Source organism: Perna viridis, chromosome 11 (genome assembly GCF_037379345.1).
Source record: "Perna viridis isolate PV_CMFRI_1.1 ecotype Kerala chromosome 11, ASM3737934v1, whole genome shotgun sequence".
NCBI classification, from domain to species: domain Eukaryota; kingdom Metazoa; phylum Mollusca; class Bivalvia; order Mytilida; family Mytilidae; genus Perna; species Perna viridis.
The window spans coordinates 9,203,256-9,227,910 of record NC_142455.1 but is presented as its reverse complement, the minus strand read 5'-3'; the positions used below and the strand labels follow the sequence as shown (position 1 = coordinate 9,227,910).

The 24,655-nt window shown below is 33.2% G+C and overlaps 1 protein-coding gene across 2 annotated transcripts; it reads right to left on the bottom strand.

Moving 5' to 3' along the window:
- Positions 1–945: 945 nt before the first annotated feature.
- Positions 946–14,781, bottom strand: LOC148602893 (uncharacterized). 2 transcript variants are annotated; one of them, XM_088552256.1, is made up of 14 exons: positions 14,681–14,781; positions 13,937–14,138; positions 12,963–13,138; positions 10,527–10,604; positions 9,768–9,806; positions 9,290–9,509; positions 8,213–8,523; positions 7,577–7,720; positions 6,800–7,012; positions 6,195–6,310; positions 5,807–5,948; positions 3,780–4,789; positions 1,755–1,995; positions 946–1,501 (listed from the first exon to the last, which is right to left on the bottom strand). In XM_088552256.1, exons 2-14 carry the CDS (start codon positions 14,124–14,126, stop codon positions 1,142–1,144), a joined length of 3,240 nt encoding a protein of 1,079 aa, XP_088408382.1. In that variant the 5' UTR covers positions 14,127–14,138; positions 14,681–14,781; the 3' UTR covers positions 946–1,141. The 2 variants fall into 2 exon arrangements, with proteins under 2 accessions (XP_088408382.1, XP_088408383.1); XM_088552257.1 differs by having other exon boundaries at positions 12,963–13,132.
- Between the last annotated feature and the right edge of the window lie 9,874 nt (positions 14,782–24,655).

Genomic DNA, 24,655 nt, shown 5'->3' with positions numbered 1-24,655 from the left:
GCACTTTCGAGATAAAAATTATGTAGATTGTGTATGCAATTGGCACATTGCGAGAATTATTGTACTTTGGTTTGATGTGGTTGACTTTAGATGAAAACGTACATTGCCAAAGCCAAAATAAAGATGATGTCCACTTATGGAAAACATATTTTTTTACACCGCAACTCTGATTTGCAAATAAAATAAGTTTAAATTATTATAGATTTTCTCTAAGGTAGTGTTAGTTTAGAAGTAACACGTACCAAGAAACAATAGTTAATGAGCAACTCGGACTCCCCTAAAAACTTGGAGTATAGGTCAGGTGCACCGGTACGGTGAAATAAAGTATATCGTATATGTTTTAGGTTCCTTAGGAAACTGATATTCAGTTTATTTTTTGTTTTGTTCTTGGTTTATAACAGGTAAACTTTCAAACGGGATCAACTTCCAAATCCATCTCATTGCGATTTCCCCAAATACGTCAAGGGCTCGTTCACATTCACAATTTATATTTCTCAAGAAGTTCATCTTTTTTGAGTCACCGTACAATTCTTTTTTAATACTATCAACTTGTTCTTTGCTGTCAACTGTCAACAGATTTATTTAATAATAGCTCGAAAGAACCTATTTGACATGTTGCGATTTTGTATTTTAACTAAAGCTCGAAACAGGAGACGAACAAATATTAATCTTGTATTTTCTTTTTTAAAGCTGCATTAGCTGTCATTTTCGTAAATTTTTATTCTGCTGAAATATGCCTTAACTTTGAATTATTTCTATTAAACTGAACTTTTCCTGTTTAATTTTATTTGATATCCACAAATAAAATGCATTAAATACATGAAATAGGTGTCGATAAATTTATTGTCTTGCAAGACATAAAATCAACCTAAATAAATTCGTATGCATGTAACTTCTGGTGACCTTAATTCGCGCATATGCTGTAGGGGTCGAAAAATAATTAGATCAGAGCTATCGACCTTTAATTAAAAAAAGAAAAAAAACGTTGTTTGCACAATATTCTGCTGGTATTATCAGCATTCATTGCTTCAATTGCATTACAAAAAACTTATTTTATTGTATCAGCAAAATTCAGTAGAATCAGAACTGACACATCTGATACAACTTCAATATTGTATTTGAAAGCAAAAAAGTGTTCAAATTACACAGCAGTCATGTAGAGAGATGTCATTAAGGCGGACTGAACAGTTTTAGCAGATGGCCTTTTATCGGGGTCGTGGTCCCAACAACGTTTAATGCATGTTTCGATTTCACTTGGAAAGGGAAACTCGATCTTAGGTCTTTCATCTCTTATAATGCATTTAGCTACATCTCCATTGTTTTCACAATCCTCATAAGCTCTTCTATTGTACCAACATTCCCACATAACAATTCCGAACTGGAAAATATCTGATTCATAGCCAAACTCATTCCGCTGGAGTGATTCTGGAGCTTTTACAACAAATGTTGAACCATAGCTCTGGTCCCCTAATTCAGCAAGCTTCCCTTCTGAACCAGTAATCTAAAAAAACGTAAAAAAAAGCTAAAAATATGGTGATTATGCAAAAGGAAAACAACCAAACCGTCGAAAAATATGTAAAAAAAGATATTATATCCGTATTTTTTCCAGTGACCATCGTGTCCATCCGAAAGCTCAATCATATTAATATTCATACCACGGTTTCAACTACATGTAATGTCAAAACATTGAACATTATTGAAAAGTTTAAAACGCATACAATTTATTCCTTATATCGGACTGTATATTTACTTACAAGAATAGTTTCTAATCGAATATTTCTGTGTACCATACCACTAAGATGCAGGTAGGATAGTCCTTCCAGGGCATCACTTAAATATCTTTTGTTGTCAGCCCAACTCCCACGATTCTGTATGACCTCAAATGTAAGATCCTTCTCATATATTTCTTGTAAGATGTAAAACTCTTTCCTGACGTCACCGATATCAGGAACACACACGCCATACACTTGCAACAGGTTATGATGACGGCACCTCCTTTGTTAAAAAGATAATATACTTATACATTCTTTTAGTTTTGAGTTGCGCAAATATTTTACCCATTTCAGAAAGAGAAATGCATTCATCGACAAAGTTCTGATACAGAAGGTACACACACGGGGAAATATCGATGAAAAGATCTACTCAGTACCAAAATGACGCTACACAAAGAATAAACCGTTCAACGTCCCGGAAATATATACAGAAAAACGAACAACATGACCTTCATTCAGGTACCCGTACTAGTTCATGCTTCATCATTAGCAGTCTTTATAAAATTTAGACAGGAGGTGATTCATGAAGGTAGAAAAACTCACCAAATTAACTTTCATTTTTAATTCAGAAACACTTACAGGTCAAATTACCAGTCTTACTTGGTTTTTGCACTTTCGAGAGAAAAATTATATAGACTGTGTATGCAATTGGCAGGAGGCGAGAGTTATTGTTCTTGATTTTGTTGACTTTGGTGCGAGTTGAATGTTTTTTTTTGTTCTAAAACAATACAGATCTGAATAAAGAAATGACTGTCATTACGTAATATTAGCGTATGTAGACCAAAAAAGTATTGTATGTTCGGTGGGCTTTTCTACACCATAAATCATCAATATCATTAGTAGTATTTGAATTTTTTATGGACTGATACTTAATACAATTATTGTGTATTAATGATATAAGTACATTTTGTGAATAAGTCAATATTTTGTCTTTTATAGGTCGACATAATTTGTATTACAGTGACATTGACGTTAAGTACGAATTAGCTCTGTGGGTGTAGTCCAAAAACGAAAATCAAACGATTTTAAACTGAACGAAACAGCGAGCATGTGCACCAGCAGCCGCGTAAAATCAAATTATCTAATAAGCCATAATTGCTATTATACGAGTTTCGTTCTTGTCATTTGTTTGACATTTGTTTTCTCTTTCGTCTACCCCGGACTTGACTTTTTATGAGAAACTCGGCGGGTGTTTCTAGAAAAGCAGAGGACGCTTACCCTACCGGTGCACCTGGTCTATGCTCCCAGTTTTTAGTGGAGTCTGAATTGCTCATTTGCTTTCGTTACTTTGTATGTATGATTTAAGTTACTTTATGTTCTTTGTTGTGTGTGTCTGTTTTCCATGTCTGGTCTTTGTCCCTGGATTACATTCTTTTGATTACCGCTATAACCTTGGTTCCCTTGATTACTCTTTGACCAAATCAATTCAGTTACAAATCCTAGATGACTTTATTTACCAAAATCTATACCTTTTATAGCTCATGATGCTATTCCGAAAATTAAGTCCTTTTCACTTCCGGTATCTATTTGATTCATTTTAGTTAGTTTAACGTTGCCCCAGACGGATGGCCTAATTTATGCAGTCAATACTTGTGTTTACTCAAATGATAATGAAAATATCATGAAAATTATTAGAGAAAATTCTGTATTTATTTTGTTTTTCCTCGTATGTATTCGTTTTGAAAACGGCGGTATATAGTGATCATTGTGTCTACACCATTTCCGTTACAATTTCCTGTGCAATTACATATTGCAGCCATATGATAATTTAAGTAAAACTTTATATAGGTATGACATATCCCATATCGTTTGATTCAATTTCAGACTATCAGAGCTTTGCACACATTTTTATTATTCGATTCCTTTTTTCCATTATATTTATCATGGTTGCTTTACTCGATTTCATTTCAAAGCATTTATTATCCGCTAAATGAAGCATCAAACGTGTATGGTACTTAGATTGTATAAAATAATTTTCCCTCTTCAACAAGTTATATTTAACTATACCTAAATGCATGGATCTCAGCAAGATACTTCCATCCGGCTTTGCTTTTTTCATCATAGAAACATTTCTTGACAACGGAGAGGATATTTGATTTTTTGTAGCTCAATCGAGCGATCACCAAATCTCCTTTTTGGTGGACGTTCGAAACGTCACTAGTTTTGATCATCTTTTCCCCGAATATTTCCATTGTGGCTGCTAAAACCTGTCCATAGATTGGTTTAACCAGACTTTCAACTTTTTGACTAGCCTTCCGAATAACAGTTGGGTCCCGGAGATCGTTCTCGATGTTTGTAACCAATGCTTTGGCACTTGACAATCGTTTGGGAATTACATCTGAAAAGAAATGATTTATCTTTTCTAAAATGTCATTCATTAAGCTGTCTTCCATATTTTTTTCAAGTACCTTTACTGAATTATTCTCCAGAAATAATTTTGCCCTTTTCTTTGCCAGTGCTGGTTTGTTATTTCTGTACTTTGAAAGTTTCTTAAAGTTTTTAACCTTGTCCTTCAAGAGGTAACCTGCACCCACAGGTAGCAGCAATATACCAACAACGGCCCCAACTGCCAAGGCTGTAGGAACCAATACTGGTGAAGTTATTGCTAAGAAGACCTTCTCTCTCGTTTCTAAATTCAAGTCAAATTCGTTAGAATTTTTGTCCTCTCTGTTGAAGGAATCTACATAACCATAATCATCCCCAAAAATAATTCCTTCCATTTCATTAACTTCTTTAGCAATTGAATAGCATTCATCACGAAATAATCGCCAAACAAAGTTTTGAAGCCTCTTTGTTTCATTATTTTGGATGCGGTTTTTGATTTCATTAGCTATTGTTTTTTTCACAATTGCATCAACTTCTTCTAAAATTTGTGAGTAATTGCTCCCATCCGGAAGATCTTCAGGTGACCAACTGAACATTTTCTTGGTTGTATCTGGATCATTTATTTGACAATGTAGCCTCTTTACCATGTCTTTACATTCGTGTTTTGCCTTTTCAATTGCAGACACCTTGTTCTGAAAAAAAAATTATCGTTTAGCATTTTTATCAAAAGAGACCAGATAATTTCACTGAAACATTGAAATTGACAAGTAAATTTGCTATAAACTATCAAGCCAATTCGCAATTTAAACAGAGGACACATACTCTACCGGTACACCTGGCGTCGTTTTCACAAAAAGTCGTAAGTGGGAAATTGATCGTAGGTCATGACGTCACAATGCTATGTTAGTTTATGACGTCATTACTTACGATCAATTTTACACTAACGACTTTTTGTGAAACCGACGCCTGGTCCATACTCCTTTAGTGGCGACTGAATTGCTCATTTGCTTTTGTTCGTTTGTACTTGTTACTTTGGTTTTTTTCATGTTCTTTGTTGTGTGTGTGTCTGTTTTCCGTGACTAGTTTTTAATCCTTGGAATATATTCTTTTGATTTCTGCTCGAATCTTGGTTTCCTTGATTACTTTTTAGCTTTGTATTTTTAATATAGAATGTATAAATGTTTCTTCAGGGTTCCCTTGCCACTTCCGGATCAAAAGACCAACTTCTATATAGTGCCAAAAACACAATGTACTTAGATCTTTGTATTGTATATAATATGTGTGTATGTTGATCAAAAGTTGTCAAAACTTGCTGACAGGATGTAATTTAAAATAATATTGTAATTTACTACTAAAGTGTATGAGTATTGTTAATATGTGTGAGTTATGTTTCTCCGTGCTGCCAGTTAGCAGAAAAGGGGATTTTCAATATTAATTATTCAAGTAAATTTAGTGAAAAACTTTTACGAACATTGTACGAGTTTGAAAGTCTTACTTTCCAAAATTTGCATTGGCTAGAAGCGAAACTATCACTTTTTTAAATGTAAAGTAATGGAAACGTTAGAGGTTACATTTAAGACTCAGATTTCTGTTGATGAAATATGTCTTGAACTGTTATCAAAAGTTGAAATTGACACATGACCCTAGAAAGTAAACACCTACAGTTTTATTCATTTACACATTTTCATCCTTACTTATGAGAATATTACCATTTGACTGCTGCTTTCGATGATAGATATTCTCTCCTTAATCCTTGTAATCATGGAAAGTTTTTCATCTTTGGACTTCATGGAAGTGGTTATTCTAGCAGTCAGTTTCTTTTGAATGCTTTCAAGAAAACCTTGCTGTTTTCTGAAGAAAAATTAGATGCTACAAACAACATATCTTATATATTGCATAATTGTCATAAGATATCAATGTACTGAATATAGTGACAAATATAGCTGTCGATGGTGTTAGAAATATGTACATATACACTTATGATTTTTAACCATGGCTTTTGAAATGAAATTTGTACTTGTACATATGTCGTCAAGTTAAACAGTTTTGTTTGTAACAAAACATTTGTTTTATCGATTGAAACAACAAATGGCTTACTTTACATGGCGTTTTAGTTTCTCCTCAACAGTGGCTGGAATCATTTCCTTTATCCCATTAAGTACCGCCTTAAATTCAGGGGAAATGGTCTTTCCTTCTTTGCACTTTGTAAGTTCCTGAAAAACCAAGAAGGACTTCATCATGATGTAAATACATTTACTGTGCATAGGTACCATATAAATATTGGAAATTTGGTATGCTTCAAGAAGTAACCTCTCATCATACACCGACCTTGTTTGCTAACATGATAACAAACTGAACGAAAATGCTGACATAAGTCGAGTTGTGTTATTGGTACTATTTATCATCATTAAGCTAAAAAAATTGTTCGAGAGCAATCAAGGGAACCAAGATTCTTGCAGAAATCAAAAGAATGTAATCCAGGGACGCAGACAAGAAATGGAAAACAGACGAACACAACAAAGAACATATAATAACTAAATCAATACATGCAAAGTGGCAAAAGTAAATAAGCAAAATTGGGAGCATGGACCAGGTGCACCGGCAGGGTAAGCGTCCGCTGCTTTTCCAAAAAAACACGCCGAGTTGCTCATAAAAAGTCAAGTTCAAGAAAGAGTGAGTGAACATGAACGATTTATAATTACCAGACGTGCACTTAGTTTGAACAATTTATTGGGATCAAATCCAGTCCATCCCTCTACCAGTTTTTGTTGAATTGTATTGAAAACTTCCTCCGGTTCTTCCTCGTCACCATGTATTTTATCCCATTTGTTACATATGAATATTGCCCTTTTGGTATCAAAGTACATGTCATCAGAACTCTGATGTTTAGCTAGTTCTTCTTGGACCTGCAGAATCTACAAGTACATTAATTGATATATAATCAATTTCTTTGCAGATATTATTTTATTCATTTTTTAAAAGGTTACGATTTACAATTGATGGTCGTAATTAATAATGTAATACATCAAGGAATTTAATGTGTTTGTGCTGAGACCCGGTTATTCTTTCTGAGAAATATCATCAACGGAGTAAAAAAAAAACAAAAACAAACAAACAAACAAACAAACAAACGAAAACAAACCATTGATATAGTTGTTTTTGACAAATCAAATTATTGCATTTATAAATCCTACAATTTTAGTCTGTACTTGAAATGCAAAACCTAACAAGAACAGTCGAAATGATATTCGTGATTATCGTAGAAAGTAATTTACTTTGCAGATTGCATGGTTACACATTGTAGTGAAATCTGAGCATTAGAGTGTCTTTCTTTGTTTTTGCTTCAGTAATTTTGTATTATTTTTAATTTGTTCCTGGTTATTTATATTCAACACATTTGCCCATGACAACACTTTTGATTACACCTTTGGCAAATATGTAAAAATAAAATAATGATCATATTTAATACATTTAAATACCCTATCCTTCTGTACACCACCAGCATTAGGTGTATTCAGTATGTATATAAAGGCCAGTGCGTTCGGCAGATACTCATACAATTTGTCAGTGAGATGTGGATCATCAGGTCCAACCCCTGGTGTATCAACTATCAGTAGGTCTTTCTGAAATTCCGTTTATTAATAACTAATTCAGCAGATAATGTAATACAAATAACTACGTGTCTCTACATTTGCTGTAACGACGTATCCGTGCAATTGACCAGACGGACTGTATAATCACGATATTTACCCTAACGCTAAATGTTGGACGAAGCAAATCGCGAAAATAAAACACCGTGAAAAAATTTAACGAGCCCAGTACATATATTGGTCAGTGGAAAATAAATGGTTGAATAAGGAAATGATAAATTGAATTGTTAATAAGTTAGATTGTGAATGTGATAAAGTATAGATGTGGCTGCTTCATCTTACGAACAACAACCCCCAATTTGAATTGATTGATTTTTATTTACTTTATTTTTATAATAATAAACTACACATATTCGACGCAAGATAGTGTTTTTTTTATAATGTCACCAATGCATTGTGTATTTTGTATTGTAAAGAAAACCTGGAAATAATCTATAAAGGTAAAATAAGAGGTGTTTTACGTACTGGTATGATTTTAATTGGCCACCAGATATCAACAAACTGTAGCAATTCACCGTCCATTGCCCGACGAGTAGCATCGTGGCCTGACTGGGCACTAACGTGCTGTTTTAGGTGCTTTCTCATTTCAGCAGGTTCAATGTTTGGTTCAATGTCAAGTTTTATTTGCTTTCCACTTTTGTACGTGAGTGTCACCTTTTTCTCTTCACTGTTATGGATCCTGCATATGGCGGCGGTGCAGGAAAGAGATGACTGTGGTAGTATATCGACACCAAGTAGAAGGTTCACAAAACTACTCTTACCAGCACTGGTTTCTCCTAAATACACCGAGAACAAATCCTAATATTTTTCTCCCGATTCTAATCTTACAATACAAAGTGATCAAATCCTCCTTAATTTACAATTATTTAATGTAGTGTAGAATCATTCAACGCGTTAAGAAACAAATAATTGATCAAGCTGCTTACTAACTAACACACACAACCTCAATATTACTGAGAAATGAACGTGTCCAACACATTATGTTAGGTTATTACATTAACTATTGCGATGTTGTTATTTTGTTAAATACACTAACCAATATCATATGTTAACATTTATTACACTGCGTTATTTAAATTGACTGGCAACGGCCGACAATATTCAGTAATATTCAAAAATCAACATAAATTGCTTCTTCGTTTGTTCATAGATAAAAATAAATTCCTTTCTTTCTTGAATTAAAAAAAAACTTGTATGTTCTGATTTTGCATATATCTGTATCTATTTTTATAACAACTCGATAAAGACCCGTCTTGGCATAGAAAAAGAAAACATTCCTTGCAGTTTTTGATATCATTAAAGAATGAAGCTTAAGACACACAAGTATATGTTACCAAAGCACTTTTAACAAATGTATACTTTCAAGAACATTTTTAGCCAAAGAAAACTGAATTCGGTTATACATTGATAAAAAGACCATCCGTGCAATATATTATTAAAAGAAAAATAACGATTTTGTTTCTCTCCAGAAATCCATTCATCGAATAAGGTTGAATTGTATATGAGAGAGGTCATAATGATCATTTGATACCAATTCAATACCTGTAACAACAATTGGACATGAATCATCGTATAAATCTTTGATACCATCCTTTATATATCGTCTGACGTCACCATACTCTTTAAATAATTCGTCTCTTAGCTGTGGAAAAAACTCCTCTTTTGCCAGTAATACAAGGATTTCATCATATGACTTTTTAAAAAGATTTTTCGCCTTTTGTTTTTTAATTGACACACCTTCAAATAGAGCTTCAACCTGCTCCTGTAAATTAAAAAAAATATATTAATTTTTATTATTCAAAATACGAAGCTTCAATGAGTATAAACAAGGCGTAAATTTATAAAATGCCTAGAATACATGCTTTAATGGCAGAACTTCTTTTTCATTGTCCACAAAATCATTTCGTAGGCTTAAATTTAGAATGATCACGTTTAACATTTTACACAGATTTAAACAAAAGATATGAATCGTGCTGAGTCTTTAGTGAAGTGTTTGTTTAGAATTATAAATAATACCTACAAACGCAGTTCCATACAGATTACTACTGTGTATGTAATCCTGTAAATTAAATTAATATAACAATTATATTCATATTGTACTGGTGCTTAAAATGACATAAGTTGTTTAGATAAGCAAAAGATTAACTAAAATATATATATAAAAAAATATAAGCGTAGTGTTACGTAATAATACAGGAAGAGGTTGCAGGTCTACGAAGATTCTAGGAAGGATGCACGCAATGGTTAACAAAACCTCGTATAACAATGTAAAGCTTACTCATCCTGCATGTTTTAATTGGATATTAATCTAGTTTTCAGTAATTATTTCTATGTAGCTATTTCTAGCTTTTATTTTAAAATTTCACTAATTAATTAAACGCTACTCTAATCTTAATTTTATGCCTTTCTGTGTTGTATTTAACCCATGTTTTGTTTCTATACTTTGAGAAAACTATGCCAATTTCTGATCTTCGTGGTTGCACAGTTTCTTTCAACCTTAATGCTGACAATATCAAAACCATAAGTAACTATCAACTATAATTCTATTTATCGGTATTCCAGTTATTGTATTTGTAATTATATTTTACTGTACATTAAGTTATTAGGATACTTTGCCTCGCAAAAATTCTAAACTCTAAAGATCTGATGACGTTACAATTACTTCCACTATCTGATTGAAAAGTGTACGTGAACAAAGTCAAAAAAAAAAAAAAAAAAAGAAAGTACGGAATACTGATAAATTCTTCAATCGGATGTTAGTTGATAGCATGTTACTTGCCTGTTTACCAAAGAATGATGCCTGTATTTCCTCTGCTCTACACTGCTCAACTATATTACTAGTTTGAACTGCTACTTGCTATAACAGGTAATATATCTTAAATTGTAAGCTTTATGTCAGACGTGCTTGTATTCAAATAATCACTTTATCATGTGATAACAAAGAAGAAACAAATAGCCAAAAAAAAAGGAAAAAAAAAAACAACAACAACAACAAAAAACGAAACAAAAAAAACCAAACATACAAAACAAAACAAACAAACAGAAACAAAACAGAATACGCGCTGTTCACTTAATTACGTATGTGAATTTACGTAGTGACCAAATTATCTTTAACTGACTTGTTTTTTTAACACTGAAAACGGTCTTATGTTGAACTAAATAGCATGTGTATTTCCTATCATCTTGATTTTTTAATTTATAACTAGACTTGTCTAAACATAAGATGTTGAAACAAATAAACGGGTAATTAGAAAACTTTCTTGGCAATAAAAGAGATGAATGGTGGAAGGGAAAGTCCGTACAGCAAATTACAATATTAACGGAATAACCGGAAAGTTGGATACAACCACATTCGTTCTGACTTGTTACAGGCATTTCAATGAAAATGGTGGGTCAAACCAGGTATTTTTGCACGCAAAATCCCCTGGTTCCATGACAGTTGATGGTTTATGGTTTATTCAACCTTGCATCATAAATTTATAAAATCTGTAGTCAAAATAGTACAAAAAATTATATAAATGTCATTATAAAATTTATCGTCTATATTTTGTTTCATACGGATTATCTCAATAAAATCTGGTTACTAGTATCATAAAACAATTCAGACAGCGTATATATATATATCGACACCTATTAAATAAGCATGATCTAAAAGACTAATGCGGCAACGATAGCTTATTAAGAAACCTTAATAGTGGCTACTATCTTTAGCATTCCTTAGCATATCGTATATCTTATATATACTTTATAGCTGATCTGATCTGAAAGCAAGAACATCGTTTAGCTAGATCCTTTAATCTCAGTTTCCGCTATATAGATGACGTACTATCGTTAAACAAACCTAGTTTAGGGGACTTGGTACATCGTATCTACCCCAAAGAACTTGAGATAAAGGATACTACAGACACTGTGAAGTCAGCCTGATATCTTGACCTACACTTAAAGTGTATGGTCGATGGTAAAAGAAAACTATCGACCAACCTTCACGACAAACGTGATGAATTTTCATTCAGAATTGTCAACTTTCCTTTCATCTGTGGTAACATCCCTTCAGCACCTGCGTATTGAGTTTTCTACAAGATTGAAGATAATCACTCGGAGAAATGAGTGTCACTGATATTCTTGCTCGACATCCAGGTATTGGTCTTCTTTTTATTGTCTGAATCAGGTCAGAATTGAATAGGAATATTTGACTATATGCAGGAAAAGCAGGTATATTATTGCATATACAAGAAAAAATATAATTTTAAAATCACATCGTCTCGTTCGTAATTTATTTTTGTACAGAGATAATTATTGTCGTCCAATTTGGTGTGAAGATCTTAAAAATGAAATGACGCAGAGCATATTTAGTCAGTAGTCTTTTTAAAGTTCTTGTGGAGAAATGATGGGAAGCCATTCCCCTAAGATGAGGCTTGTAAATGGACAGAATATCATCAATATATCAAGATGTGAAGTTAAAAGTCTGGCTACTTCTTTGTCTTTCACAAAATTTTGAAGAAATTCCGATTCATAGGATAGAGAACACCAAAGGATTCAGTATTCGTTTAGATATAAAGAACATAATCCAAGGATAACGACAAGAAAGGGAAAACAGACAACCATCACAAAGACCATGACATAACCAAATTATACGTACATTTATACAAAAAGGAAACGAGGCTCCCAATTAAAACTGAGAGAATGGGCCAGATGCACAGGTAGGGGAAGCATCCTGTTTTTTTTAAATACCCGTCTAGTTAGGAATAGATCGGCAAGGTGATAGACTCAATATGAGCCCGTTAGAATGTCGATAATTTCTTGAAAAGTGTGCAAGCATGAAGGATGTCATATCGAAAACACTCACAAGTATAGTCCCGTTCACGCTCTAGATTTACTTAGGAGGAAGTATAACCCGGTTAATGACAGCTATAAATTCATATAGAATGGTTAGCCAAGTTGTCTTGAACGTTTGGCCAGAGAGTGTATGCGCTGTTGCAACAGATGTCAAAGAAGAGAAGGGTTCCGATTTTGGATGGACTTTAAGACTTTATTAACTATATAAATATTCATTATTGCATCAACATAAATGTTGATCCCAGACTTGATTAAATATATTAATATTCATTAATGCGTCAACATAAATGTCGATCGATCCCGGACATAAAGGATATGCACGAGGAGTAAGTTGGTAGAATTTCTGCATTCTATATAACAATATATTTTTGTTAAAAACCTGATCACATCTGCCTATTATCGAAGACTGCTCAATAGCAAGTTCGTCCATATTTTCATACAACGGTTCTTCGTCCTCGCCAGCTGAGTATTCGTCACGTTCTAAACTTATCTCTCCAACCACTTCGTATCCATTACTATCCGATATTTGACCGTACTTTTTACTAGTACCTATATCTATAATTAGAAAAGTGAAATTTATTGATATTTGTGTACATGGTTAAGATTTCATATTTGATATGTCTTTCGTTGTATCTGATTAAAAAAAAGTCTAAGAGTCGATCTTATTACAAATCACCATAATTGAAGAGAAAGATCAATCTAAATTGTTAGATTTAAATGAATAAAAGGATGACAAAAACATTTCACATGGTAATTTAAAAGTGGTACGGCTATAGAGGCTTTTATTACATATACTATAAGGATCCTGAAACAAAAAGTTGCGCACACTCTATATTGATTATCTTGTCCTTGCGTCCATCGGTATCAAATTGTGTTTAGACCGTAAATAATTTGTCTTTTGGTGTTGGTTTTTAATATTGAGCCTTAAGGTAGTTAAGCTGAAAAATGTGTTGCATACCAGAGTTGGTAACCTTTGACCATTGATGTTGACCTCCTGGTCAAATACATGATTTTTGCATGACGCATTCATGTCACGGCTGTTGCCTTCTTGTCGTTTAGTGTATGTTTTTGATATTTGACAAGAATAATAATCTGTTCAAGACAATGTGTTGCGTATTAAATTAGGTGTCATTTGATTTGACGTCAATATCAAAGGATTTTATGCTGGGCTGATGTGCAGCATTTTAAATACAGTGGTGTCCATAGAGATGGATTCTATCTCAGTGATACATATTTGTTCTCATTTGAATCATAATATCGTGCAGTGATGAAATAAAAAAAAATTGAAATTACAACAATGGATTTGTTTCCTGAATTTAGACACGAATAATTAATAATTTTTAAATATGAAACCTTGCGGATCGCTGTTTTGTTGTACTGCATTGAGTATACGCTTCCTATTTCCAAACTTTGTGATACCAATTTCCTTCAGTTCATTGTCCGTCATCTTCTGAAGAAGGTCGAGAGATATCTCTTCATTTTTGAATATTTCAGCTAGGTGTTCCAGGTGAATGTTATGCAGAAACTCCACCAAATCATCCATTGGGTCCAAATACTGTACACATAGAAGACATGAGAAGAAAACAGTACGCGAATCATCAATCCATTTAAATATTTCTAACTCAATAGCCATTTGTATCCTAAACATATAACAATACGTGCTGCGATATGCATTTTTTTTTACTGAATTGTGTTAGCTACGTGCAAAACTACAACAGTGCAGAGATGCAGATTAACTTTCATATCACCTTAAGAAGTATATTAGAATAGTTGTTCACTCCTATTTACAGAACAAACTTTCATCTCAGTATTTGATGGTAAAATGGTAAAACATGTTTTCATTATTAAATATATATGCATTAATAATACCGTTCTAGGTACTGTAGATTCTAATTACTGATATTCTATAAATACAAATATGACATTGACGGTAGGTAAGACGTAAAAAGATAGAAAAGAGAATTATAATCATAGCATTGTGCATTGCATTCATGCTTGATTTTGAAGAATATCGAATCTCGATCATAGTTATGTTTCGAAACGTGTTAGCAATTTGTTTTAAAAAGTATCATGTGTTGTATACAATTGTTAACATACCTCGTCCACCGCCCATATATTAAGTATCAATTCCAAAACTTATCAACCGTCTTAAGACGTGATTTGCACAAAAATGTACTTTTTATCAGTTTTCTGATAACCCCAACGAATCACCTTTGCGTTTATCGTTACTTGAGACTTATGTACTTCACATTGCTGAGAGCAAATTGTACAGTGTATGGAAGTCATATATGAAAAAAGAAATGTATAATACTTTTGAATGAAAATGTGGTATTTTGAGTTACTATTACAACAGTTTTGTTAAAAAATGTCGTTATATCCCCACTCATTAAAATGGAGCTATATTGCATTAACCTTGTCCGTCTGTCCGTCCATTCGTTACACTTTTCGTAACATATTTCTCAGCTTGTATTAGGGAATACTTAAAGGTTTAGTATATTGATTTGGATGGTAACTTGTAACGTGTCTCCTTTTTAGTGGTTGAGTAGGTATTTCAGCGGTGCTGGTAAAACATGTTGGAAGTGTAAAGAAAAAAAAATATTTGAGTTCCTTAATCTTTCCTCATGTTAAACCTAAGCTGGAATTTCCTTCATCTTAAGACATGCCTTCAGATCTACAAGACATGAGTAGTAATGTTTGACTGAATAACCATTTCACACCTGCGGTTTAGTAAAGACAATGAACTTAACGATAATTTTTTAAAGCAATCCAGAATAGGCCATCTTGGTAAAAATACAATATAACAATAATTTGAATAAATTACTCATTGACTCTTGTTGCCCGTTTCAATGCAAACTGTCTTGATATTGTTGTGTTGAATGACTATGCATTTAACAGATCTCCCGCTCACGCCAAATATGGGATCAAGGGCAGTTTTTTAATGAAGTTCACAGATATATTTACACAGTTCGTACAACAGCCAATTAAATTTAGACGCTACATCTCGATCTGTCGATCCACTGCTTCTTATCGACATTAAGGAATGTTCAGAAATGACTATCTATTCGTATTATATTACAAAAGTACAATTAGTTCTTGAAGAGAAAAGGGTTGAACGATATGCAATGAAACAGCTGCTACGGTTTAAGTCTCTAATGAGAGGACTATGATTATAAAGCTTGTTTATGATAATTCCATGACAACGGTTTTTTTTATTTGTAATCATTCTCCTTTCACTTTCGTCTATCCCGGACGTGAAATTTTATGAACAAATGAACGGGTAACAACTTATCCTTTTATAATGTTCTTTTTAATTATCGTTAGAATACTAGTAACATTGATTTTCCTTCCATAGCGTTACTTCATATGTTTAAACAGAGCCTTATAAAAAGACGAAAAAGATTCAAATAGTAATCAAGGGAACCAAGGTTATAGCGGTAATCAAAAGAATGTAATCCAGGGACAAAGACCAGACATGGAAAACAGACACACACAACAAAGACCATAAAGTAACTAAAATCATACATACAAAGAGTAATCAAGGGAACCAAGGTTATAGCGGTAATCAAAAGAATGTAATCCAGGGACAAAGACCAGACATGGAAAACAGACACACACAACAAAGACCATAATGTAACTAAAATCATACATACAAAGAGTAATCAAGGGAACCAAGGTTATAGCGGTAATCAAAAGAATGTAATCCAGGGACAAAGACCAGACATGGAAAACAGACACACACAACAAAGACCATAATGTAACTAAAATCATACATACAAAGAGTAATCAAGGGAACCTGGTCCATGCTCCAAGTTTTTAGTGGAGTCCGAGTTGCTCATTTGCTTTTGTTACTTTGTATGTATGATTTCAGTTACTTTATGTTTTGTAGTGTATGTCTGTTTCCATGTCTGGTCTTTGTCCCTGGATTACATTCTTTTGATTACCGCTATAACCTTGATTCCCTTGATTACTCTTTACGCTGTGATCGCACTCGTAACCACCGATAGATTTTTTATAGGTCGTTATCTTCTGCTTTGCTACATGTATAGTAATTGGATGGACATCAATGATATTTCAATGATGTTTGTCTTTAATTGAGTACTAAAATCATTATTTGCATTTTGGCCAGTTCCTATATTAGTTTTTCAAGGACATTATTTTAGGATGTGCGTTACAGTGTTTTGTGCACTGAACGGACAATTTAAAATTATTGGAAACGTCAACAAACAAATATTTTTATAATTTTATGTGCCTCGAACGGGACAGCTCAATATATGTAATGAAAATGACAATTTTAATACTCGTAATACATGTATGTTACGGTGCATTTAATTTTAAAAGAACATAATATGTTCATACATGAAGTACAATGTTAACTTGATGGATTAATTTTGAATTAATAATTATTTTAAACAATCATTCGTGGCATCGGATTACTAACTAACTATACTATACAAGCATAGATGTCATGTACAAATAATACAATATCATTGGTTACACAGAAAAGTACTTGATATAGAATGAAATATTAATTCTTTTTATATGACTATAAATAACTATAATTTCGATTGTCTCAATCGGTACTTAAAAGTCTTTCGCAAATTATGATGATAACCCCGAAAAGTATTCATCACCTGTATAAAAAGTCCTATAGTTTATAATTGGTTGATATATTCAGACGGCTAAATTTAGGAAAACCGCCGCTCTTCTTACTTAACGTTTATACCGTCCTTCAACAATGGCTTAACCTGCAGCTGATCCGAGAAGTTGGGGAAAAATATGGTTCACCCCCAAAGTAAACCCCAAACAACCAAACAAACAAAAACCATTTATAAGCATCATTAGAATCAAATAGATAGGAATATCCAAATTAAAATATAAATTGTAAACAAGAAACACTCAAAACTAAAACTTTCGTAGTAGAAATCCAAATCCAATACCAAAAGATTCTGCCACGTGCAATACAAGGAATTAAGCCTCAATGTTTAAAGTAGTTTGAAATTTGTAATATTGTAAATTTTGATACATAAAATATGATGTAATTCGTGGTCCAACAAGTCTGACTACTGGGTTGGTGAGTACCCTCGGAAATCTTTGGTCCACTAGATCTTCTATCGACCAAGTGATTATAACAACAAAAATACCAAACATATCGCAAATTTCGATATGCTGTACACGTGTTTCAACGGAGTAACCTCTTATAATGAGCCAAAATGCTTACATTTGGATCCTTTTATTGAATTTAACTTTTGAGCATAATACCTTCATTCAGAAAGTGTGTATGGGCTTGTAAGATGAAAGTTTCAGAACCGATTAGTCATATAATAAACAAATGGTAACTTTGGATTTCAGATGATATAATAATTTATCAACCCTCGAGATCTGTAATCATATCAACCGATGGTGACGGTAATTATTATATTTCTCTGGTTGATAAATCTTAACCTCACCCAAAGTCGTTAATTGCCTAATTAATAAAGTTGCATTATCTGTCATTTTCGTAAAAAAAATTCTGTTAAAATATGCCTTAATTCTACTAAATTGCACATATAATGCAAGGATCCTTTTGAAATTTACGTATTGTGATATAATGGGGCTCAAATTTGGTCAGTAAACGTCATTATTTATTTGAAAACTAATCAAGAAATAGATGAAATGAAATGTAAACAAGACACGTGGTTACCTGTGTATCCGTTATTGTTAGTTGTTTTACCAAGGTTAAAGCATTTTTAACCCGGGTTAATGTACTGTCGGCAATCTTCGGAAGTAATGGCGAAAAACAATTAGATCTGAGCTATCGATCTTCTATGATTGAAAAAAACGTTGTTGTTACAATATTTTGTAGGTATTATCGACATTTATTGCTTCAGTTGCATTAATACAAACTTATTTCATTTTATCAGCAAAATTCAGTAGAATCAAAACTGAACAAATATGGCAGCTAATACAGCTTTAAATGAGATGATATATATTGTACTGTACATGACAAAAAATATAATTTCAGCTGGGAGAATACTAAACAGACTCATATATATTAGCATTGTAAGAAAATACAAAATCTAGTTTTAGTGGAGTCCGAGTTGCTCATTTGCTTTTGTTACTTTGTATGTATGATTTTAGTTACTTTATGTTCTTTGTAATGTATGTCTGTTTCCATGTCTGGTCTTTGTCCTTGGATTACATTCTTTTGATTACCGCTATAACCTTGGTTCCCGTGATTACCCTTTCAAATAATGTAAAGAGTACATGTACATAATATTCAGCAACAGGTTTTAATCATAAAGCCTTATTATATAAAAGTCAATATAAAGATAAATAAATCAAAAACTACCGGATTCATACGACACAAATATTCAACACAGAAGACAAGATTATTAAAGGGATAGGTTTGGGCCTAAACTATGCCTACAACGTATAGTGATTAAGGTCATGAAAGCACAAGTCAAGTGATTATATTAAATGATTACATTACACTTAAAATGAAACACATTTAATTAGCGCTGTGACTTTTCTGAAGCGTCATAATGGGGGACGCACTTTATTTTTCCTACTAGCCAAGTGATTTGAATCACAAGTGCATTCTAATTCAGTTGAGTATGTATAACTGTCTAACAATAATAATAGGATAATTAATTGGAAAGAGTGAATATTTATAACATGATCACGAGTGTCGAAGAACGCCTAGATTAACGAGTGTGCAGAACTTGTTCAGCGCACAAGTGATCATATTGTGGTTACTCACGGTGTTGTACGGTTAATTGTATTTCCCTAGTAACAGAGATATATTTAGCGCTTGCGTAGTGCATTACGTCAACGTGACGCATATTTATTTAAGGTATTGTCTGTCGCACGAGTTCCGAAGAACGCCTAGATCCCAGAGTTGGCAGAACTTGTTCCTCGCACAAGTTAAATCCTCGAGCGTTCTTGCACGAGTGATTATATTTTGTTTTTTAACGATAACCAAATGATCATCCTATTTATCATATAGATTTTCTCAATTATTGGTTGCTATTTTCAACATAAATTTAAAATTTTGTGAACGGCGGATTGATATTCGTATTGTGACGTTTTGGCGGGAGAAAGTGCGAGAGTGAAATTATCGAATTTATTTCACAGTTTGAATTATTGAAATATTTTACACCGGGAACATTCGATAAATCACTGATATCTATATAATAAATCGCGTTCTTGATATTGACCTATGATACTTACCATTGGATGGACGACTAGTAAACAGAAAACGATTACGAGCAGGTCGTTCTATGTTAAAATTTGTTTTTAATTTTTCGGGTATCGAGAAATCGCAACAGAGATTGAAAGAAAAAAAAATATTGACATTCTATTGACGTTAAAATATATATTGTTGAATTGGGCACAAAAACTGACGATTGTAACTGTTTGCTTACATACATGATGGCAAACGTGTCACGTTGCTAATGCTACCAAGTATATGTGTAAGTGATTTTTGCGGAATATAATAAAACTTTTCTAAAACATAACGTTTAACATTTTTATTAAATATAAATTCGATGTTTATTCACGCTACTGAAGTGAGTGAGAACAGTTGTTACACATAGGAATGTCACGTGTGTTTGTTTACATGATTAAGATGGACAGGAATTTACACACACAAACAAGTCATGCCCAATAAGTCGCGTGTTGTGTATATAGCAATCGAAAATCGACCACAGTTGGTATCAAAGCCTGTAAAGGACTTCATATTAAAATTTTATCTCCATACCAAATTTCAAGTTTATAGCAACCTAGGTTTCATAGATATTGCGATGTCCTAGATTCTGTCCTTTGGCGGTCGTTTTGAAAATGGTGGCATTTAGGTAAAAAATAAATTATATCTATTTCAACGAGACGCAGCAAATAATTAAGATTCATAAAAATTGCCCCCTGAATAATAAGTTACAAGCGTGAGAAAAAAGTGGATTTTGGGATTCGTGAAATGTCAGGTTTCTTTTGTTGCCACAGTAACAGACAGCATATAGATTCTCTTTTATTGCATATGTTTAGTAGGCTCGTTGAGTTCTACCGCCATACCAAATTTCAAGTTTCTATCCACCTATGTTTCCCAGTTATTGTATGGTCGTAGATTATGATCTTTCAGCGTTTCCATGTAAACGGTAGCCATTTTTTTTGCCAAAAATTCTGATTCACCCCTTTTCAATTCCATCAACCTCCAAGTTTCAATTCATTATCGCCAGTGATGCTTTCTAAAAAGTCCGGACAAAAAATCATTAGAAGACAAATAATAATAATAACAACCATAATTGCCATTGCGAGGAATAGCGAATGTCGCCCAAGGTAGCAGTTTTAGTTCCCAATTTTGATATTGTAATTTTCCCGACAGTTAATCAACATTTTAATCAACAAGATGTGCAATGGCAACATCAGAAGTATATGAAACCTTTCAAGCCAATTTAGCAATAACTTATTTGACAAAAAATCCAAACGGGAAAGGAGTCATGGCCATCACCATTATACGTCACCTAAGATACATGATGTCTCCATAGATGCGCTTCTTCCTTTTATACAAAAACCTTTTGGACTTCATCACATTCGAACCAAACTCTATTCTATACCGATCACTCTAATACACTCCCTTTATAAAACAAGTCTTCAAACATCTGTTTCTGAACCTTCCACATCTCTATATAGACTTGTTGCCATAGACTCTCTAGAACAGTTTATGTAAAAAGTCAATATGAAAAGAAAATCTTTTCTTCCACTACCATTTGTCCTCAAAGGTATAGATACAATTAATTTAGCTAACATTCACCATCCCAAAAACGTAACCAACAAAATGTTCCCATATTTCAAGGATTAATCAACACCGATTATTGCATTTTCCCTATTCTTTATTCATTGCATCTAAAATTTTTAATTACAAAAGATTATTGCAGAACCTCGAGATTTAACCATCATCGAAAACGAATCTCTGCGTAATATCCTTTCTAAAGGTCCAAAGTACCGTGAATCACGCTCCATAAATTGAAATTATAACTTTAAAGTTCTTATGGATGTAGTGGAGGACTACGCAAGAAAATGGATCAAACGAGAACAAGAAGACATTGATTCTCTGTCAGAGTGGATAAAGGCCGTGAGGTCTTTAATTTTGAAACGAATAAAAGTTTTAAGTAGGTCAATGTGTGCCAATAATAAATCAGTTTTCAAAGACCCCATTGTAGCAAAAACATTGTCTACTATATATGACAAACATCCCAAAACAACATAGTTTTTTGTCTGCAAAACGTATTACATTCAATGTTTATTATCAGAGGTAGACGCAGAAAATAATAGCAGTGATAAGACCTATACTGCCACTACACTCTCAAGAGAAAATATAGTGGATCACCGTAAATCTGTACTATCTTCTTTGGTCTCTCTACCAAAGATGGTGATTGTGATTTACCGTCTATGTACCGAATTCCTAAACTCTACAAGAAACAACGTTACATAGCTGGATCTGCAAAATGAACATCCAAACCTCTTTCAAAACTCAACTTCTTTACTAATAGCTGTCAAAGAGGGTTTCCAGTCTTACCACAGTATTTCTTTCTCACGTAGTGGTATTAATACAATGTGGATCCTGAAAAACTCGAAAGATCTTTTGGAGACAATCAAATCAAGATTATTATCAGAATATAATAGCATTACAATCTATGGTTTTTCAACAGTGTATACTTCTATTCCTCATAACCAATTAAAACCCCGACTCTAAAACATAATTCATCGTTGTTTCTCAAAAAAAAAATAAATAAAAAAGAAATGGTACACCTAGATAAAATTATATAGTTCTTGGTAGAGGTTCCACATACTTTGTAAAAAATAATTCCAAATCATCTTCCAAATAAACAGAGTTAGATGGTTTCAAAATGCTGGAATTTTTTATCGGCACCATATTATCCAGTGTGGTGGACGCGTTTTTTGCAAGAACGATCGGTATTCCAATGGGAACTCCGCTACTTGCTGACATATTCCTACATTCTTATGAGGCTGAATTTATGGCTGTTCTGATCCGAAAGAAAGAACATCGTTTGGCTAGATCCTTTAATCTCAGTTTCTGCTATACAGATGACGTATTAATGTTAAACAATCCCAGTTAAGGGGACTTAATACATCGTATCTATTCCCAAAGATCAAGAATACTACAGACACTGTGAAGGCAGCCTCATATCTTGACCTACACTTAGGGATAGATGGTAAAGGGAATCTATTTACCAAACTTTTACGACAAACGTAATGACTTTTTATTCAGAATTGTTAACTTTCCTTTCATCTGTTGCAACATCCAACAGCATCTGTGTATGGAGTTTTCAAACCACAACTCGTACGTTTTGTCAAACTTGTCGTAAATACGCTGACTTTTTGTATCGCGCTAGGACTCTTACAAGTAGGCTTCTGGAACAGGGTTATTTTCTATAAGATTGAAGTCATTACTACAGAAGTTTTATGGTCCTCATCATGAACTCGTGCGTCGTTAAGGCGCATCCATCTGCACATGAGAACCGGTGCACCTGGTCCATGCTCTCAGTTTTTAGTGGAGTCCGAGTTGCTAATTTACTTTTGTTAATTTGTCTGTATTATTTTAGTTACTTAATGCTCTTTGGTGTGTATGTCTGTTTTCAATGTTTGGTCTTTGTCACTGGATTACTTTCTTTTGATTTCCGCTAGAACGTTGGTTCCAATGATTACCCTTTATGCCTATTCACATCTATCAAAATGCTAATTTTCAAATTTGTAGCCACTTATGTTGTTCAGACAATGAAATATCATAGACTGTGATCTCAGGCAGTCATTTTGAAAATTATAGCATTTCGGCAGAATTTTGGCTTGGATTCCAAGATCTAACTGAGACAAATTATAATGCCAAGTTTCATTAAAATCGTCTATTGAATAAAGAAATTACGACTGAAAGGAAAAAAGTGGGTTTTGGTATCCATGAAATTTTCATTTTTTTCATATCGATTCATTTTTTTACCGAATCTCATTAGACTCATTGAGTTCTACATCCATACCAAATTTCAAGTTTCTAGCCACCTAGTATACCGAGATATTTCAATGTCCTAGATTATGAACTTTGGCGGCAATTTTGAAAATGGTGGCATTTTGGTGAAAAAAAAGTTATATGAATTCTGAGATTTATATGAGACGCATCATACAATAGATTCATTAAAATAGCCTACTGAATAAAAAAAAGTTATAAGCGTGGATTTTGGGATCCACGCTTAAAATTGTCGCTACCATGTTAACAGACAACATATAGAATCACTTTTTTTTGCATCATTAGGCTCACTGAGTTCTACCACCATACCAAATTTCAAGTTTATAGCCACTTAGGTTTTCGAGATACCACAATGTCCTAGATTATGGACTTTTCGCGTTTCCATGGAAAAGGTAGCCATTTTTTCGCCAAAAGTTCCGATTCATCCCTGCTCAATACTACCTACCTCTATACCATGTTTCAGTTCATCCCCTTTGGAGATGCTCTCTAAAAACTCCGGACAAAAATAATTGAAAGAAATAATAATAATAATAATAATAATAATAATAATAATAATAAGAAACAGTACAATAACAAAATGTCGCCCGACATTCGTCTGGAGCGACAGAATAAGAAACAGAGCAATAGCAATATGTCGCGACATAATTATACAAGAGAAACCGTTCAAAAACAATAAGTCCTCAACACTTCGTGTTCGGGGACTTAATAATAAGAAACAGTACAATAGTAATACATTCGTCTGGGATACATAATAAGAAGTTTTTAGTTGTCACATGTAAGTCCACTCACGTTCCCAATATGATCACAAAACCTAAACTTTTGAATTCAGCATACAATTTTATTTCCTAAATACCAAGTTTTATAAATTTCTGATGTCATTTACACTGTTTTCGAAGGGGGTACCTTATTTTGAATGGCGGCCATTTCCAAGACAGCTATCTATAATAATTCAAAATTTGAACCTAATTCACACTTTTATATATCCGTAAAGTTTGGTGAAGTTATCTTAAGTTATTTTATCTACATAAAGGAAAACATCTGAAAAATCACAAAAATCGACC

Excerpts from the sequence above, each read along its gene's own strand:
- LOC148602893 (XM_088552256.1), bottom strand. The coding sequence starts at position 14,126 with ATGGATGATTTGGTGGAGTTTCTGCATAACATTCACCTGGAACACCTA. Across the intron at positions 9,510-9,767 it reads ATCTGTATGGAACTGCGTTT|GAGCAGGTTGAAGCTCTATT; the intron begins GTAGGTATTATT and ends TTTAATTTACAG. Across the intron at positions 1,996-3,779 it reads GCTGAGATCCATGCATTTAG|GAGGTGCCGTCATCATAACC; the intron begins GTATAGTTAAAT and ends TTTTTAACAAAG.